Source organism: Prunus dulcis, chromosome 4, assembly GCF_902201215.1.
Source record: "Prunus dulcis chromosome 4, ALMONDv2, whole genome shotgun sequence".
NCBI classification, from domain to species: Eukaryota; Viridiplantae; Streptophyta; class Magnoliopsida; order Rosales; family Rosaceae; genus Prunus; species Prunus dulcis.
The window spans coordinates 22,612,634-22,629,811 of NC_047653.1; the positions used below are offsets into that span (position 1 = coordinate 22,612,634).

General features: G+C 35.9%; 1 protein-coding gene across 1 annotated transcript; it reads right to left on the bottom strand.

Annotated features, from left to right (window-relative positions):
- Positions 1–270: 270 nt before the first annotated feature.
- On the bottom strand, positions 271–14,937 carry LOC117623952 (beta-galactosidase 10). The gene is made up of 19 exons (XM_034355017.1): positions 14,571–14,937; positions 14,216–14,311; positions 13,998–14,110; positions 13,782–13,848; positions 13,382–13,474; positions 12,085–12,228; positions 10,833–10,921; positions 8,829–8,934; positions 8,532–8,619; positions 8,285–8,403; positions 6,636–6,800; positions 6,219–6,427; positions 5,039–5,148; positions 4,524–4,633; positions 3,198–3,305; positions 2,340–2,450; positions 2,021–2,229; positions 1,054–1,387; positions 271–602 (listed from the first exon to the last, which is right to left on the bottom strand). Exons 1-19 carry the CDS (start codon positions 14,733–14,735, stop codon positions 492–494), a joined length of 2,547 nt encoding a protein of 848 aa, XP_034210908.1. The 5' UTR covers positions 14,736–14,937; the 3' UTR covers positions 271–491.
- Between the last annotated feature and the right edge of the window lie 2,241 nt (positions 14,938–17,178).

A 17,178-nucleotide genomic window follows, 5' to 3' on the forward strand; every position in this document is an offset into this window, starting at 1 on the left:
TGGTGTTAATGACAAGGCACGAAGAAGAGAAGACGTGCCTTGTGTCAATAAGCTAGCAAAACTTAATTAAATGATGAGTGAGGAAATGCAAAAGTCAATTAAAATTTATTTTCTATAAATGCTTATTTAAAGAATAAAACAATTAATTTGTTTAATCAAATCCATTAATAGTGGGTTTAAAACTTGTGTCAAAATTTGTGTCAAAAACATGGTATCACGGATCCACTCCCATATATATATATATATATATAGCTTTCAATGGCTTTAAAAGAAGTAAAAATGAAAAATTAATTAAGTAAAACAAATAATAAATAAACATCTTCCAATAGGGCAAGCCACATAGCAGACAACACCTCTTTAGATAAACATCTTCCCGCTACATTCTTCTATAACAAGCAGATAGAGAAACAAATAAAGGTAGGTACCCTTCTCTTGTATTCAGTGAAGCAGGCCGTCCATACTGAAACTGCTCTTCAATAAAAACCAACATTTCAGCTGCACACTACTTCAACAGCAAGCTTCTTAGATACACTGGGACACAAATCCTCATTAAACTTCTCTTCTGTTAATTCTATGGCACATTTGTTTTGATTTAAGCATACCTGCAATAAGTAGAAAGCATCTTGGGAAACTGAGAATATAATTAAAATGGAAATATTTCAATTCTATGAGATGATGGTGTGGTTTATGCACATGACTAGCTAAAGCTGGAAATTTATGCTAGTGCAAGGCACGAGGTTTTTGGATCTGATGACAGTTTGAAGAAGACTTTCGCTAGAGCAGAAGTGGCTAAATCACAGGATCAAGTCACTGAAGCCGAGGCTTTTTCAACACTGGAAACATATATCTCCCCAAAAATTTGATCATGAGCCATGACACTTCTGTGAGAAATTCTACATTTTGAGTTTACATCTTAACATTTCACCTTAAATTTAGCCTGCTGCTGACAAGCTTTGAATTCAAATGGTGCCCAAAAATGTAATCAAGCTGGCTGCTGACAAGCTCACTATAAATTTAGTTGATTCAAATACAGGGGAGTTTGGAGGTGCTTACCTTTTCAACCACAGAAGTGGAGTTAGGATCATGACAGTTACCCTGGGTGTACGATCCACAGGAGCCTGTAGGATTCCCGAAGCTGGCAAAGTTTACAGTTGAAATATGTGTCCCCTCAGGGCACCTCAAATGGACTGTTGCAATGGTATTGTTACTTCCATTTCCCTCGTGCCAAGATTCAAGGTCAATAGAGGGGTAATTCTCTGCAACAATGGCACATAAACCTGTGATCTTCCGTCTCGAGAATTTAATTTTCAGTGGATCTCCACCTTTCTCCTCGAATATCACCAGCACATTTCCAGATTGCTTGAACCAAGACCGTGGAACATGGTACCTGCGCCAGACAGAAAGACGTTACTTTTTTGTTGGACACAAACAATAGAGCTGCATTTTTCTGTCATGCAGTTTCGCCTCGTGAATTTTAGAAGAAAAAAAAACTGAGCTCCAGGAAGATGTAAATCTATTATAGTAAAAGAAAGTCCTACGAATTTGATAGCATAAAAGAATACCAGAAAAATCAGTAATCATTAGAGGGAAGAAAAGCATGTTACTCATATTGTTTGAGATTGTATCCACAAATCGAAGTAAAGTTTCTTATGCTAAGACACTAGTGTTTTGTCTTTTTGCAAGTGTGTGCCTTTCTAGAAAGAATGTGAGTGTACATGCATGTGTGTGTGAATGCACGCCTGTGCTTGATTGCTTTAACATTCTTGACGGGCCAGCAGTTATTTGAACACTATACAGACTTGGGACTGATCTCATCGTCACTGCATCCTGACAACAGTGTAAAACTCGTTTTTGTTTTTTTCCATTTTAAGATTTTGACAACTGGTGATGAAACTTATTCATGGTTGTCCGGTCCAAAAATTTTCAGGCAGCAATTAAAAGGAAAGAAGCAGAAGACAATTGGCTTCTAAGTTTATTTCAAAAATAAAAAAGTGCATTGAACTTTTTTCCCTTGTTTTACCATCTTTGTGTTGGTCCTCCACATCCTGTGTTGCATTTGTCTGGATCAAATTTGCCTCTGTAATTGCATTCTTTAACACATCCATGAGTAGGGCTCTTCCTAGGCCAGTATCTTCCAATTTCTTCTCCATTTAACCAAGCTAGACCTTTTCCCATGTCAATCATATCGAGCCCAATAGGTTCATCACCTGGCGGAGGGTCCACAATAACCTACAATATTCCAAGTAAATTCTCTATTACCGCCCTTAACCAGCTGTTCTTAAATAAAGCAAGGGCTTATTTGTCAAGCATATGAAAAGTCAGGTTATCCAAGTCTTCACCTTATACCACGTCAAAGGTTGTTTCCTTGGTGGTTCTGAGGTCGAAACCCAATTTGCTTTACCTAAACCGTCTCCCTTGTAAAGTCCTAGGTGTTCTCCTTGCAATCCAATCTGGGAATAGAAAAAAGAAATTACACGTAAGTCAGTTTAAAAAAATGAAAGCTGAAATACACTTTCAATACAGATTCTCAAAAGGCAGGCTACATTCTTTAGAAAAAGTTTGCAACTCAAAGTTAACCACATTTAAAACCGTTCTTTACACCAAATCAGGCCAAGTGATTAAATACGCGACCATGCCAGCACCAAACTAGAAAAGTTTGGTAGAATGAGGAAATGTGCACCAATAAATGTCACTTTGGACCAAACGATTGAAAACCAAGTGGGGAACTGGCTTGGCATAAGTTCTTTTCTACTCGTTAATTGATCAAGGACTTCAAATCTTTTTGATCTAGAAAGCTTAAATCACAATATGACAAAAATAAAGAAATTGCCTTGAAATTGAGAGAATCAGTAGGAAATTACAAAGCAAAAATCTGATGAAAGGAAATCAATTGCACACATGCTATATCTATAATCTGGGCCACTAGTGGCCCAACCTTGATGTGCTATCTTGGCATCTAAGTTGACCTTTGAAAATACTTTCCCTTTTCCTTGCAGACCTCTCCTTGGTATGCACAAGGATTTTCCTTGGAATATTCTAGACCGCCTATTTCGGCCACAGTGCAAAGTTGGGTACAAACACCCGTGTAAGAAATCAACTGGTTGCGGTTGGCATTCTGCTCAGTTTTTATGTTTCTTGTTTTCATCAGCTAAAGAAAAGCGAGAAGGAAAATAAACTGATAGAAAGGGACAAAATACCTTGTAGGTCCAATTATACGCAGACAAATCTATTGTCCCATTGTTGAACCCTGTAATGTTGACACTAGTTAGCCCTGCCCCTACCCATTCATAAAATGATCCTGCATTCTAAGAGCAAAAACAAATAATTAATAAGATGTTGAAATTGTAGAATTAAAAGTGAACAATATACAAAGATGACTGATAATGAGCCAGCTATATTCAATATAACATATATATATGTACACACGTATGTATGAATAGGGAAAATCTCTAATGATGTTCTTTCGGAGAAAAAGACCACATTGTGGAGGCCGACCCATCAATGTGGTCAAACGTATCAACCGTCTTTTCTCCTTTAGGTTTCCCTTTAAGATAAACTAAATTACAGGATGGGCTCCAACACGTGGACTCCCTCTTTAGAAGATCCCCATATTTATTCAAAAAAACTAACCAGAGTTCTGCAGATATATATTCAAATATTACACTTCTGAATTAGGGAAGAAGAAAAGCATGGATTATATAAAGAGTTGCTACTGAATGTCTGAAAGGGTACTTGGCACCAAAAGAAACTACAACAAAATTTATGAAGTTTATTACCTACTTTTGTTTTTCGTTCTTTTTCTTTCTGACTAAGTGATCAAAGTGTTAAAAGTTTTGCATCTTAGTTGTATCTTTTCTTAGAGGTTTCTTATGAAGAGTTGTATCTCTTGACTATATGAGAAGTTGTATCTTTTAGATATCAAAAGTTGCATCTGTATCTCTTGGAATTAATTCAAGAGTTGTGTCTTATTATGTAAAGGTGTAAATGTAATTATAAATAGCCAATGTTATGGGCTGCTGTTATATTGAAGAAGTTAATAAAATCAGTTTGTATAATTCTCTGTTTTACAAACACTCCCTGCCTTACTTTATATTTCCATCCTATTCTTCAGTTTTGTGATCATTCCCCCAACACAATGATCACTGGCTGTAGAAATACTGCAAATCTGAATCATCTCACTAGTAATAATAGATATAAACAAAGAGGACAAACGAAAGCACCCAGAATGTCTTCTCATTTAAAATTAACTAAAGTGGTAGTATAGGTTAGGGTAACAGTGAATTATGAATACATAAGAAAATAGATTTGAAAGAATGGATGGGAGAATGGATTTAAAAAATCATAACTAAATGGAATCCAACATTTCCAAATTTTTTGAATTGGCAGAGTATAAAACCCTGACTCATAGACAGACTCATAGTTGTTTTTCCATTGTGCATCAGATGAAGTGGTTGACACTAGTCTCAACTGAAAGTTAACAGTAAATAATCATGGCAATTAGGCATGACAGAAGACAAACATACCTGCAAACCAACTGTCATGCTTAGCAGAGCAATTTCATTCTTTCCTGCCTTCAGAGAGATAGGAGTTTTTAATTTGAAGGGTGGGTGTGTGCCATTTCCAGATGCACTAGCTGAAGATCAAGCATATATGACAATTATTAGCATGAGCTATCTATTAAAAAAAAAATGAGTTGTATACTATTCCCAAAATCTTAAACCTGTAAGAATGTGGGCCAACTACTACTTTGTATTTTAACACTCCCCCTCACATTTGAGGATGCAATTGCAGGGATTCAAAGTCAGGGTCTCCTGCTATGACACCCGGTTGAAGTAAGAGGATCCAATCCAGCACAAATTGGCTACAAGTGGAGAGGCCCAGGATCTTATATATCATGGGATTAGAACTGATGTGGGGTCTAATATTCTCAATGGATAACAGTCACTACAGAAACATGACTCATTTTAACAGAAAAAGAAGTGCATGCAAGTTTCCCTTTTGAATACTGACCATAAAACTTTTAGATCAGAATAATAACCTTGGAGTTCTTGATTCACAAATGCATGGAGGGCATGACCTTTTGATTCAATTAGAAGAATTGGCGAGCTACCATTCTTTAGAAACACTTCAGTTTCACCAACAAATATGCTGCGATTAAAGAACGCTATGAGTCATAGAAATTACTTGATTCAGCTCTACAATGCACATTTCATCTATTTTACATATCTGTTACATCCTATGTGCACATTGGCTTAAGTAGAAAAGGAATCTCCAAAGATACTACTAAAACAATTATACGAATTTTTCCTATAATAAAAATGCATATAAAATGGAGCAATTATCGATATATAATAGAAAAAATTATAGAGCAGCAGCAGAGGAGCTTTCTAATAACTAAAAGTTCAGGAAAAATAGCAAAATTTAGGTTTTAAGATGTACCAAAGAACAAATGAATTTGGTACCAATTTTCTATTTTTATCCATTGGATACCAATTTTCTATCTTTATGCATTGGAGACCATTTGAAAAACCAAATCAAGGGATATAAGACTCTAATGTAGTGTAAATATTTAGCAAATTTTAGGGTTTTAAGATTTTATCAAAGAACAAAATGCATTTAGTACTCATTTTCTATTTTTATGCACTGCAGACCATTTGAAAACCTAAATCGAAGGATCCAAGACTCTTATAAAGTCTAAGTGCACTAGAAGGAAGCTTTAGACCTTGATTTGTAGAGGAAGAGGGAGTTTAAATAAGAGTTTCATTTAAAAAGAAGAAAAACAAAGCTTTATTATTGAAAAAAGAAGAAAAACACAAATGAAATGGACTAATTTCCATCACATCCGAGATACACCTTTCAAAACATAACACAAATTACACAGGATTATTTTTTCATTTTCAAATTTAAGAGCATTTCAATTAAGGGTTTAGTTTTTTAAAGTTTTAAAAATTCAAACGAAAAATGGTTGGGAAGTTTGAAACTTGTTTTTTGGAGATGGGTGTAATGATCTTGGGTGTAAATAGTACCTTCCAACTTTTAATGGCCCAAAAAGTCAATGTCACTTGGGGTCCTAGTATCCCAATCCCGACTATTTATTGCCTCCAAGCACGCTCTTGACTTAGCAATAAAAGGCCTAAGTGGCTACCAAATCCTTGATAAAAATGACATGGCAAATGGTAAAAGCATGCTGTTATATTTCATAATAAGCAAAGACGAACCTTGTTGTGTACCATAGATAGTCGGTGGTAAATTTTGTGGTGTTGATGTGATCCACCAAGCCCTTTTTAACGAAGTCAGCTTCACCCCAAATTCCAGGTTTCTCCACAAATACATCCCATTTGAGACCTTTAAAGCTTTTGTCAGGTGATCCCACTGATGGCTGCAAACTCTCAGGTAGCATTTCAACTACAGAGCTCTGGTATCCAACCTGTTGGAAAATTTAATCTTGAACTGAAAATCAAATTGATACTACCCTGAATCGTAGTTTGAACGGGATCCTATGTAAGAAGCAGAACATATCTATATACACATTTATGCATGTATTCAGCATACAAGATAAGATAAACATATTAACAATTGAAAGTATATCTTGTTGGAAATGAGAGTACGCAGGCATCACAGAACTGAATTTTTACCTTTGCGGTATTAAATACTGCATTTTTGCAGTCAGGCAGAATGCTAACTGACCACGCTGGCAGATGATATGACACATTTCGAAATTTTACTGTCTTGTCATTTTTGTCGTCCATGTTAGCTATAAAGGCAGCACACGCTCCAGAAGAGTCAGTATACACATCAGCCTACAATGCAGGGCACTGTTCAGTAATATTTCCCTAGTTGTGAAATAGATTAAAAGGAAGTTTTAATTTGGTGAAAATATTAGAAGCACAAATTAGCAGAACCGAATATTACAACATGAACTAAAAAGTATAAGCAGTGGACATTTAAAATATATATATATATATATAATTTTATTTGATAAGAAAGACTGCATTAAAGTGCACAAGTAATCCCTCAACAGCATAAAAGAAAAGAACACTAATACAGAAAACTAAATACTACAACATGAGCTAAAACGTATAAGCAGCGGAAACAAAAATATGAAATTTTATTTCATAAGAAAGACTGTACAATAAAGTGCACAAATAATCCACCAAGAGCATAAAAGAAAAGAACATTAATACAGAGAACTAGATCTACAATAAGAAACCACAGTTAATCAAGCTGTCCCTTTTTCCTTCCCCTGCACCTGCCCGCAAAAAGTTACACATTCTTCCTCCCAATTTCCTAACAATACCACAAGGAGCCGTAAATAGAGAAACATCATAAGTCAGCAAGCTACCCAATACCGATTGCATTAAAGTTAAACGTCCCCCTCTTGACAAGAAAGCTTTTTGCCAACCCTGCAAGTGCCTCTCAACCTTCTCTAATGCCAGGTTTCAGAAGCTAGCACTTCTCAGATTACTCCCCATTGGTAGGCCCAAATATTTTAAAGTCCACAATCCTAATCCACAACCCCACAACTCTGCCAACCTCTGAACTTTGCTATCCTTTGTGTTAAAATCCAACAACAAACATTTTGACTTGTTAATTTTCAAGTCATAGTGTACAAAAAAGAAAAAACCAGCAAAGATAGCATGCTCCTCCATTTCTGTTCATCATCAGATAGGAAAAATACTGTATCATCCACCAATTTTAGATGTGAAATTTCCAGTCTATCTCTTCCCATCTCCCATCCCAAAACTAACTGATTTTGAAATGCTTTCTAGACTACTCTACTTAACACATGAGTTATCAACACCAATAAAAAAGGAGATAGCAGATCTGCTTGCTAATCCCTCTTGAGGCACCAAATTTTCCATTAGGTCTCGCACTAATTAAAATGGAAAGATGGACTAAGTGCAAGCGCACACTGATCCATCGCCTACATTTAGTTTTAAAGCCCTTCTTCTCCAACACAAAATCAAGGAAATTCCACTCCATGTGGCCGTAGGCTTTCTCCAAGTCAATCTTGAACACAAAAGCTTCCTTTTTCATAAGCAGCGGAGAATATGATTGTACAGCTAAAATTGAATTTAACACATCCACTAACAAGAACCGCATAGCAGTTCATGTACAAGTACTACCAGCATATCAAATTAATTAGAACACATTCAAGGATCTTGAAGACGAAGTCGGCCAAATACCAAGCTTTAAACTAGTTTCCTTTGATAACTATATCTAGGGCAAAAACAAAACATTAATATCTAGCAATGACAAAGACGAATACTGTCAGAAAATATACCTCTTGGGAAGGACCCAGTGAAACATTAATTCGCTCACTATTGAGCATGATATGCTCACATAACTTAATGGCTCTGTGAAGTTGCTTAAGGTGGCCCCATTTTGGAAGCCTAGGTAATCCTGTAAACGAAATGAAAACAATAAGTACAATAGAAGTTAGTATCACAAATGTTGGGTATATTCATATACAGATTGGATATATAAAAGTTGAAAAAATAAATAAATTTTGAGGCATCACAATAGCTAACCATATTCATCAATTGGTGCCTCATAGTCATAACTCGTGGTAATGAATGGTCCTCCTGAAGTGCGACCAAAATTGGTTCCTCCATGATACTAAACCACAAAAGAAAAAAGTAACAACTATGATAATTATGTTAACAAATGTAATGCCGCCAACAATAGAGAAATAGTGAATGACAAAATTTATCCACATGGAAACAAAAAACAAAACAAAACAAAACAAAAAAAGAACCAGAGGAAAAAACTAATGGCAAAGTTACATAACATACATGAAAAATTTTGTCACAGAATTAATGAAGTACCATGTAGTAATTTTGAACACTGCCTCCTTTTTGGAAAAAGCGAGCTACAGAATAAGCAATATCTTCAGCTGGCCTGTGAGGATTTCTGGCGCCAAATGTTTGAAACCTGAAATAAATGGGAGATTGAGCCAACCACATAAGTTAAGAGGAAATTTTGATTCAGAAAGAATCAGAATATGGAAAGAAAGAGAGTACTGTTACAAGATAAGACAGCAGAACTAAATTATGAGGCACCTAGTCATAGGTCCCCAATGCTTATATATATTTCTTATCCAGAAGCATGCACCCATACTTTGTATTCTAATCCCCCATGATATATTACTCAGAGGCAGTTACAGGACTGTAACAATCCATTTTAACTCAGTTGCAGTTAGGCCCACTGTACCTCAATTGCCGACTGAATATTCACCAATGTATCCTTAATGGAAAAAACCTTCACACCCTAAATCCTATATCTTTCTCATAAACTCCTTAAAACCATATTAAAATAATAAAGCCAAACAACGCCTAAAGAACCCATAAGACACTAAAAGATAAAATAAATAAAAATCAGAGATTGAAGTCATTCTATTTGTTGCACAAGGTAGCTGGAAACCACGTGCGACTTACGGTGGAGCAAACAGGATGAAGCACACTACATAATTCCGTTGGAAGTCACCCTATAGGGTGCTAAAGGAAGCAAGGCATGATGTGTAGTCCAAGGTGTAGGCACACACCCTAGGTGCTCAGATGCAGGTTCTTGGATATGGGTGTATCTCAAGACATTGCAACAACACATGAATGGCACATTGTGCGGTTCAACGCCTATCATGCTCTACTGTGACAACCTTAGTGCCATTTACATTGCTTCAATTTAGTTTCATGCTTGCACCAAATATATTCAACTCCATTATCGTTTTTTATTGAAGCTTGTGATATATAGAAGCCTCCATGTTCAGTTTGTTTCCTATGTTGATCAGACCACTGCACTTGAAGATTCTCAGGAAAATATAAATAAATAAAACTGTACGATTAGTAAACAAGAAGCCTCCGGAAAAAAACTAAACAAGGACCTAAATCAGCGACCCTATCCTAAAGAAGTTAAGTCAAGACAACCACCTCATTCCAGAAAACTAGATAAAATCTGCTTCCCGATCTAATACAATAACAGAGAAAGATAGCTCCTTAAACTCCAATGCTACAAACACCCACAAATAAGCCCAAAACCGCACACCCTATCCTATAAAAACTCCTCCTCACCAAGGAACACTTTTAGCTATTGTGTTTTTTGTTTTTGAGGACATAAATTTAGAAAATAACACCCACATCACAATATCTAATACCTTTGACTTCTACACTCATTGCCAACTGGTTTTGACTTGGATGCTCTAACTTGAACTTGGTACTAGAGTGTGGAATTCATCCTCATGTCAAGCCAATTTGGCAATACATGCTCCACGCCATCTAACATCATTGATCCACATCTTTTTGCTCAATATGTCTACATGTGAGGGTGTGTTTTGAGAATATAAAATTTCACATCCCAAATTCTAAGCCTTGTATCAGAATATATGATATTCCTTTCCACTCATTCTGTCCTAATTGGTTTTTGGTTGGATGTTCTACCCTCAACTCGTTCTGAACTCATTTGCCATAGACTATCAAGTTTTCAGAGGTCTGTTAAACTGTCTGTCAGTGATTTTAGTTGTGTATCATTTGCATATATTAGGTGTTAGTTTGTAAACTTACCTAATTCAAATATATTTTCTATAAAATTATATAACACCTCTTGAAAGAAGAATATATTGAAAATGGTTCATTCCCGAAAAATAAATAGACACTTTTGTCTTGAATATGTTAATAGATACCATACAAAAAAATTTGGATGGGAGCTGGCCTAACAAAAGTATTTGATTTTCATAGCACCACACTTTCATGAAGATGGCTAATGATGATGATATCATAACAAAAAGATTAATAGAAATGAAATAGGAACGGAGAGACAAAGGTGCAATACTACATTACCAGCCAGGCCAATTCTCTGTCCAAATTTTAGGTTTGTTCGGATAGATAGGTGTAAATTGATCACAGTAGAAGGAGTTACAAGTATTTATCTGCAAAAGAAACAAGGATTGGGATGTCATACTTTTCGTAGAATGCTAAAATTCCCAAACATCCAAATCTTATATAATTTTAAGGTATTAGTCCATACATAAATCAAACGAGAATTCAATACACAAGTCATATAAAAAATGTGCACAGATACAGTGATACCATGACTTTCATATCACATGACCATTCGAAGAAGAAATAATGAAATCTGAACTCCTGAATTACTTGTGCAACACAGAGAGAGAGAGAGAGAGAGAGAGAGAGTCAAGACACCCTTGAGTAAACCATAACAATCCAGTCAATAAATCAGTAACTGCTTAAATCCGCCTGTGATTATAATGGGTTTATATATATATATGGGATCCCTTAAATAATTTTATTTGAGGGACGCCCTTTAGGGTACCCTACGAAATTTTTTTCCAACAATCAAAACCATCTAATTTTTAAGTCTTCATTCATAGATCATCGTTGCCAAAAATTAGACAAATCGAAACCATTTAGACATCTAATTGTGTCTTAGAAAATCAATGAAAACGGTGCTTCAAAAAAGTACTAAAATTTCAATAATTTAATTGAGTAGTCAAATGATATCGGATTCAAGTGATTTTTTGCAGAAATGATCTTCGAATGAATATCTACAAAATAGACGGTCTGGATTAATGAAATAAAATTTATGGTATGGGGGGCCCTACAAGGGTGTCCCTCAAATAAGGTTTAGGGTTTATATATATATATATATATATGAGAAACTACAAGGAGAAATTCCTTCAACCTTATTTTTCTATTGTATGATACAGAAAACATGCCTAAAAAAATCATGTCAGTAAAAGACAAGGTGAACAAACGCACATTTTTAAATCTTAAATTGTTTTGACATAAAAGAATACTTCATTTTAGTTAATTGAAGTACAGAAGCTTGAAGAACAATGTAAAATTAAAAGTTTTAATCTGACCAACTCATTATAACAATAATATTGTTCAACTATACATGTGCAGATACTCTCCCAATTCCAGAAGTCAAAAGCCAAAACTTTTTTATATTGTTTCAGTCATAAATAGGCAGAATCTGGATTCTGTAAATTATATATAATAAATTAATAATTGTAAATCAACACTAAGCAGTACTTCTCTAAGCTAAGATCAAAAACCTTTCAAGTGACCTTACCACAGACTCTGGAGCATCAAATTGTTGGCACATGATCCAAGGCACGCCTGCATTCTGAGAAACAGCCATGCTAGCAGCCCACATGGCATATTGTTTACCCCCTTCTCCATAATCTTTTTCATAGTATCCATACTCATTTTCTATCTGCAGCAAAAGAATTATGTTGAGCAAAGCTTAACATCTGTTACAAAAATGTACATTAACGAAAAAACCGAGTAAAAGAGTCTGAAAACCATTTTTCTGTTCTTTTCTTTCCTTTCCTAACAAGAAAAATTCAAAACTAAAACCTAGACAAAATTCCCAAACCCTTCAATTGATTTACTTGATCGAAAAAAAGAAATTTTCAGTTTTGGAAGAAGACAATTATAAGTGAAATCAAACCAAAGAACAAAAAATTAACAGAACATACGGCTCTCTAGAATCAGAAACTACAGAAATTTTCTCATATCAATTTATTATAATTTAAAACTGATAAGTAAGTCTACTACATTAGCAAGATGTGTCTTCGAAATTTACTTTCACATACCAATATCCTTTTTAACTCGGAAATTTAATTTCAAAAACCAAACTCCTTTACATATAAACATTATCACTTGCATTAACAATAATGTAAGCAAACTTAAATCTTATTGCGATAATAAGATTCAAAATCTAGGGACACTAACAATTTCATCAATTCTGTTGAGAATGGATGGATTTCATGTACCTCATCCTTTAAATTGTTAACAAAATTGTGTAATAGAAAAACCAAAACAATGATCTGTACTAAAAATCGAAAACGAATTCCAATCCCACAATGTGATTAAGGGGGAACCAATGTCACCAAGCTTAGCTAAACAAAAATCTCGTAAATACAAAAGCTTTCCAGCCAAGAAAGCAAATCAGAATAAACAATTATATAGAAAGATCACCAGGTAAATCAAAATAAAAATCAGAATGAATCTGAACCTAGAGCTCCCATTTTAGTAGAAGAAAACAAGGTTCACAAATCATATTTTCTTTTTTATTTTGACATCTCTAGTATGCTTGCCAGAGTAGAAATGCAAGATTTGGAATAGAAACAATTATCTAATGTATTCATCTCTCAAGAAGTATAAATATTTAGAAACCAAGTATTTACCAATAAGACAACTACGTTTAATTGACAAAACGTAACCCTAGCATGATGCTGTATAATTGCACAAAACCAGGACATTTGATTAACTATCACTAAATGGTTTAACCAAAAATAAAAATAAAAATTAGGCATATCGAAAATTTCATCTAAGTAAGTGCTTCCGAAATAAAAGATACTTGCCTGTGCCAAGATAATGGGACCTCCTTGTGAGGCAAAAAGCTTCTCCTGTTTCATAAGGTTAACTATGAATGCTGTGAACTTCTGCATATGATACTGAAACCCCAGGAAGTAGGCATAATCAGTTAGAGAGGGGAAAGTAATTAATTTCAAATGGGAAACAGTTATGATGTAGCACCTAAACAGAAATACATGAAGGAGACAATAGAGGGGATGAAGAAAATTGGTTTAATCATTTAATCACCTCTACATAAATTGAAACACAATGGCTTGGTGATTGAAGCCAACATGAAAGTAAGAATGAAATCCAATCTCTATCCCAAGATCATAAGAAAATATGAATATTCTTGGAACATTATCGATAATATTTCTACCCTAGGCAGTAACAATTTGACTTCCATACCTTAAAGGGCTCATTTTCAGTTCGAAATACAGTGCCAGGCACATAATGCAGCCAAACAGGTACTCCTCTGTTGTATTAAACAAATATTTCTTAGGAGTTCTCAAACAATAATTAAAGTAAGAAAAGTAGCAGAAAGAAAAATGTATGCAACAGGAGCCAAAATTAAACTTTCCTACTGTAGAAACCAATATTACAATCCAAAATAGAATGGCATACCCAAAGTACCATTCTGCGGCAACAAATGGACCAATTCGAAGAATCAAGTACATCCCAGCCTGCTCGACGATCTTCACAAACTTCACCAGATCATATCGTCCCCCAAAATAATACTGAAAATCCCAATTAAGACATTAAGTACCTCTTAATCCATACGTCACAAGAATAAAAATAAAAATAAAAATAAAAGAGCTTTTTCTTTTTGGAATTTCACTCACATTGCCTGGAGATGGTTCATGACCATTCCAAAAGACATATGTCTCAATCACATCCACCCCTCCTTCTTTGGCCGTTTGAACTAGATTCGGCCACATCTAGACACACAAACAAACCACATTCAAGTTTTGAACCAAGTAAAAATGCAACGCACAAGCAATACAAAAAGGGAAACAATGGGGAAAACCATCAGATAATGAAACAAAATTAAATAGATGTGCTTAGAGGTCTTCTATCAAACAATTAGGCTCCATTAAATTGCCAAGGAAAATGCAGAACATAAAAGAGCCATCTCTAGCTAGCTAGTTAACTAGAAGGAAGAGTAAAATGAAGTGGGTTTTTGATAGAGACAGTTACCCCAGGGACACTGCGAGGGTAGTGAATGGCAGCAGAAATGAGTAGCTTCCGCTGGCCATCGATTATCAGAGACCGACTGTCGTAGCTGACGTTACTTGCCGTCGCCATTGCAGACCACAATGTCAAGCTCAGTAACAGCGAAAACAGCAGCCATGCCAGCTTCATCTTCTTCGGAGAGCTAGCTAGCTATGAATGAAGCTCAATGGCCTTTTATGTAAGAATGTGTGTAAGGGAGACGGAGGGTAGAGAACAGAGCATGTGAAATTGGGTAATCTATTTATGGCAAGTAGCTCAACAATCTCAGTGGGACAGATACTGCCTAAATACTGTCCAATCCAATCCCAGTAGTATTTTCTTTTCTTTTCTTTTCTTTTCTTTTTTTTTGTTTATACAAAACAAATAAATATTTGAAAAAAATACAGAGAGAGGGTTTTTTGGGGGTTTTAGGGAAGTCGGTGGATCTCTCACAATCACAACTTCCGGTACAATCCCAAGATTAGCTGCAGATTTCATGTCATGTCAGAGTCATGTGGGTGGGTGTGTACGTGTTTGTCCTAAAGGATTTTTTTTAAGTCTGATTTTTTTTTCAGTTAAGAGCAACTCCACCCATAAGGGTTAAGTCTAAGACAAGGGCAAGCAAGGGCTGTCACTATTCACATGAATAGTGGCATCTTTGCCATTTGTGGTTCCATCCATGATGGCTAAGTCTAGGGCAAGTCTAAGGCAAATACTATTCATTGTACTTTATTTCCTATTTTTTTATACTTTAAACCATTAATTTTGATAATCTTTTGTAATTAAATTTTCGGATAATATTTTTAGTTGTCACGTATCCATTATTTTTCAGAAAAGATTTTTGGATGAGAATCTCGATTACCACGTGTCTTATTCCATATAAAATTTTCGGATATTCATTAAAAAAAATTATAATCTCAGATTTCAGATAACATTTTCACCATCTAAAATTGTGCCACATGTCCCATGTCAGATAAGATTTTCAGATATTTAAAAAAAATTATAATCTCATATTTTAGATAAGATTTTCACCCTCTAAAATTGTGCCACATGTCATCTCTGTCAGATAAGATTTTTCAGATATTTTTTAAAATTATAATCTCATATTTCAGATAAGATTTTCATCCTCTAAAATTGTGCCACGTGTCATCTCTATCTTCTGAATCCCTCTATAAAACTACACCATCAACTCATACCTCTCACACCATCTCTTATCTATTCCTTCATTTCTCAGATTTTACAAAACACATTCTACTCTCAATGTCAAACTTGAGGAGGGTGTTAGAGAGGCAATAGAAAGAAAGGGAAGAAATACGGCGTAGAGTGCTGAAGAAGATCGGGACGCCGATGAAGAAGATGAACAAATGCTTACAGTAGCGGTGTGTATGCTTAATCAATCAAGGCAACACCGTCGTCCTCGTGCCCCAAATGTGGACAGACGTAGAGAGTCTCGGGGTAAGAATCTCTTGGAGGATTACTTTATCCCAAATTCGTTATATCCTAGTCATAAGTTTCGAGAGAGATATAGAATGCAGCCACATTTGTTTCAAAAAATCATGCATGATATTTGTAATTATGACACATACTTCATTCAAAAGCATGATGCTGTTGGAGTTTTGGGTCTTATCCCGGAGCAAAAACTTACAGCTGCTTTGCGGATGCTTGCTTATGGGGCATCTGCAGAGCAGGTGGATGAGATTGCAAGGATGAGAAAATCAACTATCCTAGAGTGCTTGGTGAGATTCTGTGATGCAGTGGAAAATTTGTACATGAGGGAGTACCTTCGCAAACCCACGCCGAGGGACCTGCAAAGGCTGCTACAAAAAGCAGAGGCTCGAGGTTTTCCAGGCATGATTGGAAGCATTGATTGCATGCACTGGCAGTGGAAGAATTGTCCTACTGCTTGGCAAGGAGAGGACGGGAATCGAAAGGGCCAAAAAAGTATAATTTTGGAGGCCGTAGCTTCATTCGACTGTTGGGTTTGGCATGCCTTCTTTGGGGTTGCCGGATCTCAGAATGACCTCAATGTCCTTGGTCAATCCCCGGTGTTCGACGAGGTATTGCGAGGTCATTCCCCCCAGGTCACGTACCAAATCAACAATACCGTATACTCTGGTGCGTACTACCTTGCCAACGGAATTTATCCTAGGTGGACGACATTCGTGAAAACAATTTCGAATCCCCAATCCGAGAAGGAAAGAAGCTTTGCTTCCTTTCAAGAAGGTTACAGGAAAGACGTGGAAAGGTGTTTCGGTATCTTGCAAGCTCGTTGGGCAATTATCAGGGGTGCTGCTCGGATGCTAGGCGAGGAGGTGCTGAGGAGTATTATGATGACTTGCATCATCCTCCACAACATGATTGTGGAGGATGAGTATGACTACGATGCTCCAGAGGTGTTTGAACCCGATCCCATGAACACGGCGTTGACAAGAATATATGAAAGGCCGATGGGACCAAATGGACTACCAATGGAGCCCGAACCGTTAGTTCGGGATGGTCGATTCAACAACCCCATGATTGATCGTTATGAAGAAATGCAATCTTCATATGTTCACGAGAGACGTCAAGTTGACTTGATCGAGCACTTGTGGGA

What these genes read in the sequence shown, in the direction of transcription:
- LOC117623952 (XM_034355017.1), bottom strand. Translation starts at nt 14,735, where the DNA reads ATGAAGCTGGCATGGCTGCTGTTTTCGCTGTTACTGAGCTTGACATTG. An exon ending in CACTGGGTCCTTCCCAAGAG is followed by an intron (nt 6,801 to 8,284) that starts GTATATTTTCTG and finishes CCTGCATTGTAG; the next exon opens with GCTGATGTGTATACTGACTC. An exon ending in CAGTATTTAATACCGCAAAG is followed by an intron (nt 6,428 to 6,635) that starts GTAAAAATTCAG and finishes ATTTTCCAACAG; the next exon opens with GTTGGATACCAGAGCTCTGT.